The 12,145-nt window shown below is 45.8% G+C and overlaps 1 protein-coding gene across 5 annotated transcripts in view; it reads right to left on the bottom strand.

The window, feature by feature from the left end:
• The window catches only part of LOC144782056 (galectin-4-like), a 141,243-nt gene extending 130,238 nt beyond the window's left edge, over positions 1 to 11,005 (bottom strand). For 3 of the 5 annotated variants that reach the window (XM_078661195.1, XM_078661199.1, XM_078661197.1), the window contains exons 1-2: positions 10,763 to 11,005; positions 2,628 to 2,716 (exon numbers count right to left, since the gene is read on the bottom strand). In XM_078661195.1, coding sequence (XP_078517321.1) covers positions 2,628 to 2,716; positions 10,763 to 10,807 — 134 coding nt within the window. In that variant the 5' untranslated portion in view covers positions 10,808 to 11,005. The remainder of the gene's footprint in view (positions 1 to 2,627; positions 2,717 to 10,762) is intronic. The other 2 variants (XM_078661196.1, XM_078661198.1) reach the window with 1 other exon arrangement.
• Between the last annotated feature and the right edge of the window lie 1,140 nt (positions 11,006 to 12,145).

Here is a 12,145-nt window from a genome sequence, read left to right as displayed (position 1 = left end):
GCATTTGTGTTTGCTGCAGGCATCTTTTGTGACAATATCAGGGAAATACACAATGAAAACCCACCCAGCAGATAATAAAACAGGCCACAATCAGACAAAAAACTGTCTTACACTCTGGCCTGTCAGACTAGGCCTCCGGGCACTGCCTAATTGCCCCTTAGGCCAGTCCAACCCTGGGCAGCAGGGAAGGTGTGCACATGGACGGTGTGGGTGAGGACACAAAAGGGCATTGTATGTCTGTACAGAGGAGAGTGTAGATGCGGTCAAACAGGCATGGCCTACAAGTCCCTGCAGGAAGTCTGTTCTGGTGTGTCCACACACAAAGCATGTGTGCATACAAGGGTTGTGAGTGAGTGCATAAAGCGAGTGTGTTTGTACAAGCAAAGTGAGTCTGTGCATATATAAAGTGTGGGTGACTATATGCAATAAAAGTGAGTGTGTACGTGCAGAGTTTGTGTACCTACATTAAAGAGTGTGCTGTGCGTGTGCTTACTGCCATAGCGTGTGGCTGTGTGCGAACGCATAAAGGAAGATTTTTGTGGGCATGCAATGGTTGAGTGCATAGAGGGACTCTGCTTATCTGCTTGTCCATGTGTGTAGGAATATTGTGCATGTGTGTAAAAATAAAGCATTCAGACACTGGTGGGTATTTGGGATGAATGTGTGTGTGTGGGGGGCGTGACATGAGCGTGTGTGCATAAACACAAAGAATGAGTGTGTGCACAAGGAGCGGGCAATCAACGGTTACACAGACGTCCAGTCCACGGCAACTTGGAGGAGAGAGGTAGAACATGGGTCTGGAAGTGTGATATGTATGTATGCTGACAAAACTCAATAAAATACATTTAAAAAACATAGGGCAAGTCAACAGATCCTTGTTTGGCGGATCCTAAACTTATTTTGTTGACAACAATGTACAACGTTTTCTTCTGTGGCACTTCCAAAATACTCTGTCCCATTCGTTGCAGTGGAAAACATATGTTTGTGCCTCCTTTCAAATGTAAATACTCGTCTCTTTTCAAAGCTAGCATCCTCAGGCAGTCTAGTGCATGCAACAAACTGCACTTAACCCTAAAATCTGCAGCTGAGGAATCACACAATACCTACTCACCCATAAACCCCATGCGCACACTACTTATAGTGGGGTTTTCTTCTGACCATCGCATTGTACCAAGAAGTTGTCCGAGAGCCACACTCCCTGTATGGCATGTTGCGCGCTTATCTGCGCACAAAAACAAAAAAAAGCAAGCATTTGTAATGCAAAAGGTCTCGCATTTACACAAGTTTGAGCTATTGACATTGTAAATAATGATGCGTTTTTTTAATGTTTTGGTCTATAAAACATAAATAAAAGGCATCGCCATTTACAATGCCAATAGCTTAAACTCGCGTAAATGCGAGACCTATTGTATTGCAAATGCTTGTTTTACTTTGCTGCTGAACTCTAAGAGTGCATGAGTTTGCAGTCCACCTCTTTCCTGTTGTTTTGCTTGCTCCCTTCTAACCGCTGTTGCTTGCTTTCTCCCTTCTCCCACTATCTTTGGTCTTTCTCCCACCTCCACCCTCACCCCTCCCTTGTTTTGCTCACCTTTTCCTCTCTTCTCCCCATGTCCTGATGCCCTTCCCACCTCACCCCTACTGTCTGTTGTCTTTTGTCTCTTCACACCCTCCTCCTAGTGTCCTGTCCACCCCAGTTCCTCCTGCCATGTTCAACCCTCCCACAGAAACATTAACAAAGCGAAACAGCTCTCGCATACGGGACCCTGTGCAACATGGCTGAAAGTAAGAAATAAAGAAACAAAGTAGCACTATGACACGATGTACACTGGCCATGTCATAGCACTTTCTTTTCTTTAGCCATGTTGCACAGCAGCCCCGCTGCTGTTCAAGATGTCTAAAAAACTTTGACAAAGCTCAAAGATCTCGCATAGGCAAAAACCATTTGGCTTCGCCAATGCTTGTTTTTTTCATTTGCCATAGAAAACAAATAGTCACCTAGATAAAGCGGTAAAAGAATTTAAATCTCTACAGTTTAATTAGCGCTTATAAAATCCACACAAAATGTTCTACGGTATTGCCCTTGATCCACGATGCATTTTAGTGGGGTAAAGCCTTTTCTTGTTGGGGTCCATCAAAATACATTTGACCACCTTCTGATACCTTGACCTCTCATCTCTAGGCACGTGAACTTAGAGGCAGGTGGGCACCTACCTACGATCCTATCAGTTTGTCATTATCATCTGTTTAACTCCTGGGAAAGCGATCATGGTGATTCTTCATACAGAATAATGAGGGGAGGAACATATGTCTCACAGACAATATTTGCATTGATATGTAACATTAACCATAGTTTGTGTTTTGGAAAATTTCAGCTTACGATTTCTCTGATGAAACACGATGAGGTACACATAGTTCTTGTGTCCTCCCATTTATTCAGTTGTATCTAATGTATATCAGACTAGAGAGTATCAGAGCACTTTACAAGAGGTATGTAGCAAATGTCTTCTGTTGCTATTCGGTTGGGACTAGTCAATAGCTCCTTGGACATGCATTGCTTTCAATCAATGCAGTTTGGATCACATTCTGTTATTCAGTACAGACAAAGGGAGATGTCACAGTGCACTTACCTGTCAGCATGATGTGGGACCTTCCCTTGGACATACACGCACATCCCAACACGAAGTCCGCCATTGAGCCTACTGCAGAAAGGAATCGGCTGTAAGGAAACAGATACAAGAGTTACTGATAGGATCTCTCTGCCTCCCTGCCTCCGCCTATCCATGGTAGACCACTGGTAAGAGAGCCACAAGTGTTGGCTGGGCACAAGGGCAGGTAGGAGCTGCAAAGATTGAAAACACATAAGATCAAAACTAGATGTAAAGACACCACAAAATGTGCCATTTGCTTCAAAAGGACAATGCAAGCAATATTTTAAATGTTCCAGTGCTTCCTAACCCTGCAATTTCTTACCTGTAATTTTCATTGCACTGACTCCTACTTTTCTTTCTGAGAGTCATTACTTCAATGATTCTCAGTCAGATTCTCAGTCTGTTGCTTGGTTGTTTGACCCAGGAGATAGTCAAACGTGCCTTCCCTAAAATGTTTGGACACTGCATATCACCTCTCACTTGCTTCTCATTACAATCCTTAAACCAAAGTAAACACGTTTGAGTGATCCCAGGATAAAGATAGGATAAAAAGAACACAGTCAAGCCAAAGGGCGTGTGCCACTATACAATTTATATACAAAAAAGCCAAACGTTACTGGAGTACTTGGTGTCCAGAGAGCCCTCTTCATGAGATACCACAACAATAGACAGAAGTGCTATAGAAGTGTGTGAGGCCATTGCAAATATCTAGAAGCGACATACCACTCGAGCCTAGCCAGGAAGTAGGGACGCGTTTTGTGGAGTTGGCAGGAGTAGAAGCTTCTATCACTGACTTTGGGTCATGAAGGCGACTGCAAGAGCAGACTGAAATCAAAGTTTGAGAGTCATGTTTACATTCTGTAGTAACCAATCCTTGCCCCTCATGTAGCCAGTCAGAAGCCATCTAATTGGTGCTCTTCCACAGTAGAAAGGGATAAGTGGTCTTAACCTTTCCTCCCTCATCCATATCAGAGGGGGGAAATCCTACTCAGGACACAGCACACATTTTCCAAGTGTGACCCCTTAAGGAGGAGCAGTACTTGCAATTATACTAGTTATGGTAGGGCTAGGGGTGGCCAAAGTTGCAATGCCGGTGGCCTTGCAACTTTACACAGTTTTTTTACTGTGCAAGCTTCCCAAAGCAGTTTTTTTTTAAATTGGAGCTAAACAAGGGTCCCGTGCTGCAATGAAAAATGTCCCACATAGGACTGGGAGCTTACCTTTTTAGGTCGGAGCTTACCATCCAGCGCAGCTGTGTGGTATGTGAAAGACATCTTCGGTACTTTCAGAAAGTTGACCTGTGAATACATTCTGCCCATTGCTTGCCATTGGCTCTGTGGTTTGTAGTTCATGTTTTCTTGCTTACCATTTGCTGCATTTATTTGTTTTAGGCTGTCCAGGTTCAGTGTGCCCCGCCCAATGTGAAAGTTGTGTTCACTGTATTCTTCCACAAACTTCAAGGTCAAATGTTAAGCAGTGTTTTCGTGGCAGACAGGTTATTTTGGTTTCGGCTGACTTCAAAGTGAGAGCATTTATAGGAAAGAGGAATGTAGCGAACTTTCTCGACGGAACCTGCTTGTGTCGTTTTTTGATTTTGCCTGCACAGCGCTTGCGCTGTGCTTGTGAAATCTCTTAGTGGAACGTTTCCCCATCATGCCAGTTCAAAAAGCCAATCTAGAAATATAGGAATAAATACATATGACCAGAAATCAGTCAAATATCAATACATGGCCCTACCCACATGTTTCCTTTCCTCTTTATTAAAAAGCCTGTAACTGAGAAGCATAGCCTCGCACTTAGAAAACAAAAGTTCACGCATGTGTGGACTCCCAGATTTACCACCCATGAGTGATAACGGCCCGCTTCCCCCTGCGTCCTGCCTACTGGAAAGAAAAGATCCCTGCACAATGAACTGTCACTGCCACCCCGTGCGGAAAGTAGAGGAGGCCAGGGGCGGCTCCTCCATTAGGGCAGAGGAGATGGTATTTTCAGTAGCGGTCGGCAGTAGGTGTTTCTGTAGGGCGTGACGTGGGCAGGGGGAGGGGCAGGGTGGAGGGCAGTAATGTATGGATTACGGAGTTTTAGAGGTAAGTAAACATTTAAATAAATAAAACGAATTTCGTTGCGCGCACTGCATTACATTTGGTGATGCAGTGAAAACAGCAATGAAAACAGCGATGCGTCACTTTTCACTTCGCCCTCCTTGGGACACCAATGATGCGTCATATTTACAGTATGACGCATCATGGCGCAAGGAGTTACAAATACGTCAGTATTTCTGATGTATCTGTATGGCGCAAAAGTGACGCATTACTGGAGTGTGTCACAAAAGTGACGCAACTCCAGCAATGTGTCCTTTCACATGGGGCAAGCCCCATGTGAAAGGGCCTGCGTCAGTCTTACGCCTGCTGTGAGGCAGGTGTAAGAAATTGACGCACTTGTGTCTAGAAGTGGCGCAGTGAAATCTTATAGATTTCACTGCGTCACTTCTATGACACTTTCTTGCGTCAGAACGCCCCCCCCCCTGCATACATACCTGGCGTAGGTATAATGTAGCGCAGGGGTTTACAAAGTGAAGCATCTACCTAGATGCGTCACTTTGTAAATATGGTGCAACAAGGCACATTTTTTACACTGCTGGTGCGTCAAAAAAGTGACGCACAGGCGGCGTAAAAGTGACGCATGGCCTCATAAATGAGGCCCTTACTCTCTGCGTGCCTAACAAAAATTAATGTATCCTTTTGTAACGCAACTGGTGCTCATGTAAAGCGCTCTGATACCTGATACCTTTGGGTCAAGTTTGCACTATATAAAACTCCGGAAATAAAAAAACAGGTGGCTTGTAGCCAGTGGTGCGTGTGGGAGTACATTGTTGCAAATATGCTATTGAAGCATGGAGTGGTAATTAACTGTCATTCACTGAGAAGATATTTTCCACTGAAATTCACGCAGGCCTGCAGTTTTACTGATTACATCTATCTGGCTCATAAAAGATGAAGTGCAGAAATCCATTTTCAGCGAATATTTATTATTTTCACTTCATCAAGTACCTCAATTTGTTTTAATCCTATTAAAATATTTGTTTCCATCTTAAAAAGTGTGTTTCATTTGTGCTTTTTAAACTGCTGATAAATACTGAAATATCTGTATAGTTTCTTTACAGGTATTACATGACGTTTGGAGTCCACCTCTTGGTCCTGATTACAGGTGGGAGCAGGACCAGTCCTTAGGGTTCCCCCTTATAAATCGTAAAAGCAGGTGCAGTCCTTCTTCTGTGAATGTTACAGGCACATTTTGTGAGTTAGGAAAAACTGACCTACCCTGTTCTCCAGCAAGGTTGTGGCACAGCATACTTTACAACATCTTCTCACTTTGCACTCAGAAAAAAAAAGTAAAAACCAATCATCACCAAGTTAAGAAAAATAAGCATACATTTGTCAGAAAACATAGCCTCACATTTGACCTTTGCCTTTGACCTCACAGGAGATGTGACAAGAAAAAAAAATATAGGCTTCTCTGTTACTCATTCATCATCTGAACTCCAGCATGGTTATTTTCGGCGTGCTGCTGCACCTTCTTCCAGCACCTTATGCAGACCAGGATGATAGCCGGGGTGTTCAACCATCCGTTCCTGTACCTTGATAAAACTCCAGCATGGCAGTAGGACAGCCTTGTAGCCAGCAGATGAAGTGCGAGGTGCAGTAGCATGGCCAGTGTGTCATGGACACTAGTGCAAGAAAGGAAATTGGAAGCCTGGCTGTTCTTTGAATTCTGAAATACAGAAGCAGCCTGGCTGCAGTTTGAATTATATTATAGAAACAATCAGCGTTTCATGGGCCCATGGGCCCCGGTGCCACTGCACCTGCAGATCCAAAGGAAGCTACTCCCCTAATGAGGTGTAGGGTTGAAGAAAGTCACGGTTCCGTCTGGATTCCCGCCTCTTTGTCTACACCAACGAACTTCTAAACCTCAAACTATGGGGTCGATTAGGATGGCGGATGGACAAAGTCCGTCCGCCATCCTGCCTGGGGCAGGGACCGTCCGCCACAAGGGCGGAGGTACCGTGCCCCGAATTAGGATGCACCCGCCACAGTGGCGGGTGCATCCCGCATTTTTAACATTGCGGCCGACGGTGCTAAAAGCACGTCCTCCGCAATGTAAAAAATGCATGTTGTGCGTTTCACAGCACAACATGACAGGCACCGCGCGGTGCCTGCCATGTTGTACTGTGAAACGCAGGGGAGTACCATAGGTACCCCCCATGTGCTCCCCCCACCCCCCTTCACCCTGGGGGCCCGCAACGGGCCCGCAAAGCAAAGCCCGTATGCCTTTCCGTGGCGGCATTGCTGCCACGGAAAGGCATCTGCATCCGGCCATCGTAATATGGCTGGCGGTGTCTAGAAGACACCGCCAGCCATATGAACCCTTTTCTGCCCCGGTCGCAAGGCGACCGGGGCGGAAAAGCGGCGGATGGTGTTTCTGTCCGCCGCGGTCCCCCGCCATTGTAATATGGCGGGGGAAAATTGGTGGCGGACGGGCACAGATGGCGGGCGGATCGCCACCGCCTGCATGGCGGTGGCGATCCGTCCGCCATCCTAATCGGCCCCTATGTTTGGTGTTATGTTATGTTATGTTATGTTATTTGGTATTTTTATAGCGCACAGCTGCCCCAGCAAAGGGGCGTCCTGGCGCTCTGACAGATGCTGTAACATAACACATGATAAAAGAAAAGGAATTAACTAGGTGCCGGGAACAGGAAGGTTTTTATCGCCTGCCTGAAGGTGAGCAAATCTTCAAGGGCTCGAATGTGAACAGGGAGTGAATTCCATAAACTTGCCGCTAGCACCCTAAAGGATCTGCCACCCATTCTGCTCAGCTTGAAGCGTGGACAGATGGCTAGATGAAGCCCCTCTGATCTCAAGGATCTAGAAGGCTTGTAGGGTATAAGAAGAGGAGCAAGTGCCGGCGGCGACGAAAATTTTAGAATTTTAAAGGCCAGACACAGCGCCTTGAATTTAATGCGCTGTCTGACCGGGAGCCAGTGCAAGGCCGTGATGGTACCAGACACTGAACAGTGTCTGGGAAGGCCCACAATGGCTCGTGCCGCGGCATTTTGTACTCTTTGGAGCCTAGAGGCCTCCGCTTGATTCACCCCTAATAGCAGTGAACTGCCGTAGTCCAGCCGAGAAAGTATTGAGGCTTGGACTACAAGCTGTCTGGTAGGGGGATCAAAGTACTTTAGGACCGGCCTAGTACCACGCAAAATTCCGTAACACGTGGCAGCCACCTTCATGGTGTGATCTCTGAAGGTCAACGCAGAGTCTACCCATACTCCTAAATTTCTCACTCCAGTAGCTGGAATAGGAGTGACACCAAGCTCCGAAGGCCACCACTGATTTCCCCATTGCTCCGCATGCTTCCCTAGAACCAATACCTCCGTTTTGGTGGCATTCAACTGGAGGCAGTTGGTGCGGAGCCAGCCGGCAACTGCCAAGAGACCCGCACGGAATCTGGGGGCCTCCACCTCAGGGTCTTCACTAAGTGTCACCGCTAGCTGTGTGTCGTCAGCGTATGAGGTCATCGTAAGACCCCACTGTTTGACGACACCAGCCAGCGGTTTCACATAGAGGTTGAACATTGTTGGGCTCAACGAAGACCCCTGTGGTACCCCGAGCTCCAAAGGATAGGTGGCAGATTGACCAGGTGGTATAGCCACTTTAAAGGAGCGGTCTGCCAGAAAAGACCGAAACCACTGGAGAGCGACATCCGTCACTCCCACCTCCTGTAAGCGTTGGATAAGTATATGGTGGGACACAGTATCGAAGGCAGCGCTTAGGTCTAGTAGTATAAGCGCTGCAGTATGACCTGAGTCAAGTACCTGGCGAAGATGTTCCGTGATGTAAAGTAATGCCGTCTCGGTACTGTGTCCTGACCGGAAGCCGTTCTGACTGGAATCCAGAATCTGGTTACGAGCCAGATGTTCGGACAGAACAGAGTTGACATGGGCTTCTGTTACTTTGGCAATCCAAGGCAACAGGGAGATAGGTCGATAGTTCTCTGGCAGTCGGGGATCAGAGTTGGCTTTTTTTAATATCGGAGTGACCACTGCCTGTTTCCATGCCACCGGTACCGTTCCACAAGACAGTGACATATTGATAAGGTTCAATATGGGGTCACGGCAAAGCGGGGAAAGTGTATTAATGAAGGCTGGCTTTAACGGGTCCGCAGGAGAGCCTGACTTGACCTTAAGGCTGAGCCTGTCAAAGGCCTCACTAGACAATTCAGGTAGAATAGCCAGAGGCTCAAAATCTACCGTGACAGGGGTAAAAGCCAATCGATCCTTGTGGAGTGTGTCCTTGTGGAGTGTGTCAAACCCACGATAGATTTTTGCCACTTTCTCCACAAAAAAGGAGGCCAATTTGTCACAGTGCAAGTCTGTGCAAATCACCTCTGATGAGGATCTATTTTTCATAAGATCCTTCAATACCTTAAAAATCAGTTTTGAAGGATTGGGGCTGGTAGCAAATTCTTGCGCGTAAAATGCAGCTCTTGCTCTGCAGATAGCTCTATGATAGAGCTTCAGCTCAGTAAAATATCGAGTTTTCAACGCGGGGTCGTAGGAACGTCTCCATTCCCTCTCTGTTTTACGGCAGGATTTCTTCAATTCTGCGAGAGATTCATTATACCAGGGGCTAGGTGTTTTTGTCCGGCCTTTCGACCACCGCAAAGGTATAAGAGCGTCCAAGGCATCTATAATCCAAGCGCAGAAATGTTGATATCCTTGATCCACATTCGTGAAGGTACTCAGCGGTTTTCGCTCTAGTATACCGTAAAACTCTTCCAACGTAAGCTTATGCCAAGGCCTTTTAAAGATAGGCCTGTCTGTGGATATAAAAGGCTTATCGTGGACTGGACAGAAAGCTTCTATTAACAGGTGATCAGTCCACCCCATCAGCCTCGGTTCTGACAACCTTAACCCATCTAGTGTGGAAAAGAAGGGGTCAAGAATATGGCCTCCCGAGTGGGTTGGAAGGGTAACGAGCTGAGTCAGTTGGAGAGCTTCCAGATCCGCCAGTAAAGAGCTCACGATAGTGGAAGATCCATTATCAAAATGGATGTTGAGGTCACCCAAAATATTAAAATTGGCACAGCCGAGTGCTATAGGACTGACCATGTCTGCCAACGCAGACCTAAAAACCAAATCATTGCCGGGGGGGCGGTATACAAGGAGGCCACTGAAAGTAAATTGATGGGAAAAGGCAACTTTAAAAATGGCGCTTTCACAAGCGGGTAGCCCTGACGGCTTCCATTCCGCCGGAAAACAGGATTTGACTGCCATAGCAATACCGCCACCTCTTGTGGTCCTGTTAGAAGTAAAGATGGTATAGTTCTGAGGGAATGCAAGATTCAATATGGCAGAGTCGGGGTCCTGGAGCCAAGTTTCTGTCATTAAGAAAAGATCGGGATCCTCTTTCTCTATCAGGTCATAGATAGACAAGTGATGTTTAACAAGTGATCTAACATTAAGGCACCAAATACGTGGATCTCGCGATGCAACACGTAATCGTGTGGTTGGGGCGGCATTCTCCAAGGAGCATATTTTAGTAGGGCTCTTAAGAGACCAACCATTACAGGCGCAGCTGTATGGGCCAATTAAAGGGTCCACCGGCTTACACGCATCTCCTTTGGACGTTTGCCCTATGACCAGCAGCTCTGACCGTGTGTAGGAAATCATCCCAACCAGAGGCGGCGAAACAATGATGTGTTGCTATACAGAGCCTGCCCAGCCTCGCGCTGCCTCGGCGCGGACGAGCGCAGACGGGCAGGATTATGCGAACACAGCAACATCTACACAAAACAAATGAGTAAACAACAAGCACCGACTTAGCTAGCACAAAAGAGGCCTTAAATTCTATGAAGAATGTATGGAGCACACACTCCCCCCCTCCGAAAAAAATTACACACCCATGTTCCTATGCATTATCTATTTTCAGGAAAAACTTCTATTTACAAACTTGCATATAAAGTAAAATAACACAGCAACGTTTATGTTTTAACTATTTAGAAATGAAATCTGCTTTAAAAATAAATAGCGCTGGGGCAGCGTTACTCACCGGGTTGTATATGGGCTGGCTTCCCGGTGTCAAGGCGCCCTCCATCTCTGCCCAGCGGCTGCGCTCCTGTGATGGTGAACTGGCTGATTGCAGGTTCGTCAGGCAGCCGGTGCCTGTCCCCTCAGAGGGGCGTGCACCGGTGCGTCCAGACTAAACCTGTACCAGCTGGCGCGCGACGCTCCTCCGCTCATAAACTATAATTCGTCCCATCATGATGGGAGTTCACCAGTAGTCTCTCCAAACTGCCAAATGACGCCCAGGCACGAGCAGGCGAGAACGGGCGGACCTCGTCTGTGGTCGCTTCAAAACGTTACATTTCAAGAAGCCAGAGAAAGTCTGACTCAGACCAACTGAGTGCAGTGGTACCGTCCCAGCCCACCTGTCACGCGACACTGCTTTTCCAGGTCTGGAATATTCCATCACAAAACAGAGGCGTTTGGAGGGAACTTGAAATGTTCCAATTTCGGTAGAAAACTCTAAACATGGAATAGAATCCACCAGGTCACATTCTCCCTCACAGGTGTTGCAGAAACAGAGGGTTGGGAAGTACTTCTAGTGTAGTTCAATTTTGTGCTCCCAGTTACAGTGCTAAAAACTGCATTTGCAGCCGTCGACTAGTACAAAGAATCACTTTTGCGCTGATGGACCAATCAATGCAACAGTTGAATTTGTTTTTCCTGTAAGCCCACAGATATTATTTTTCATTAGTCAGAGTGTGCAAATGATACTACTAAATTGCATTTCACCACTTCTAGGTCAAGCGTACTAGAGCACAGCTATCTAATCACAAAAGACTAATAGTGGGTTTTAAAGAAGTAGAATGGTGCACCTGGAAATGTCACACTTCACAAGTCCTCAATTGTGTTTTTTTTTAATATTCTTCCTTTATTTGACATTTAAGTATACAATTTCTATAGAATGAACATCCAGCCAACACGTTTCATTCAAACAAACAGTCAAACTTCATCAGGGCTGTAAATAATATGCAAACAAGCATAAATAACAAGCCATGCAGTAACATACATTCACAGAGAGAGACAAAGCAATACTTTTTTCTTTGTTTATATAAAACAAATAAAGCACATAATAAAGAACCCAAAATGTACAATAACAATACAACAGAGAAATAATTATAATACACGGACTCAATAGTAAAAAAAAAACAGATCCAAAATACAGATATAAATTACTAAATCATTGCCAGTGCTAGTGTACAAGGAAACCCCACAAAGAAGGGGAAAATGCTCAATTGCTATCCCATATTCTTAAAAAATTATTAAACACAAAAGAGCGGAAATGAAAATAAAGGTAGATATAAAATTGTACAGTACCTTGCTGACATTAAACGTGATCACAGTAACACATCATATTTCCATAATTTGT

This window comes from Lissotriton helveticus, chromosome 9 (genome assembly GCF_964261635.1).
Source record: "Lissotriton helveticus chromosome 9, aLisHel1.1, whole genome shotgun sequence".
NCBI classification, from domain to species: Eukaryota; Metazoa; Chordata; class Amphibia; order Caudata; family Salamandridae; genus Lissotriton; species Lissotriton helveticus.
The sequence above is the reverse complement of the archived record's forward strand: the minus strand, read 5'-3'. Positions and strand labels throughout refer to the sequence as shown.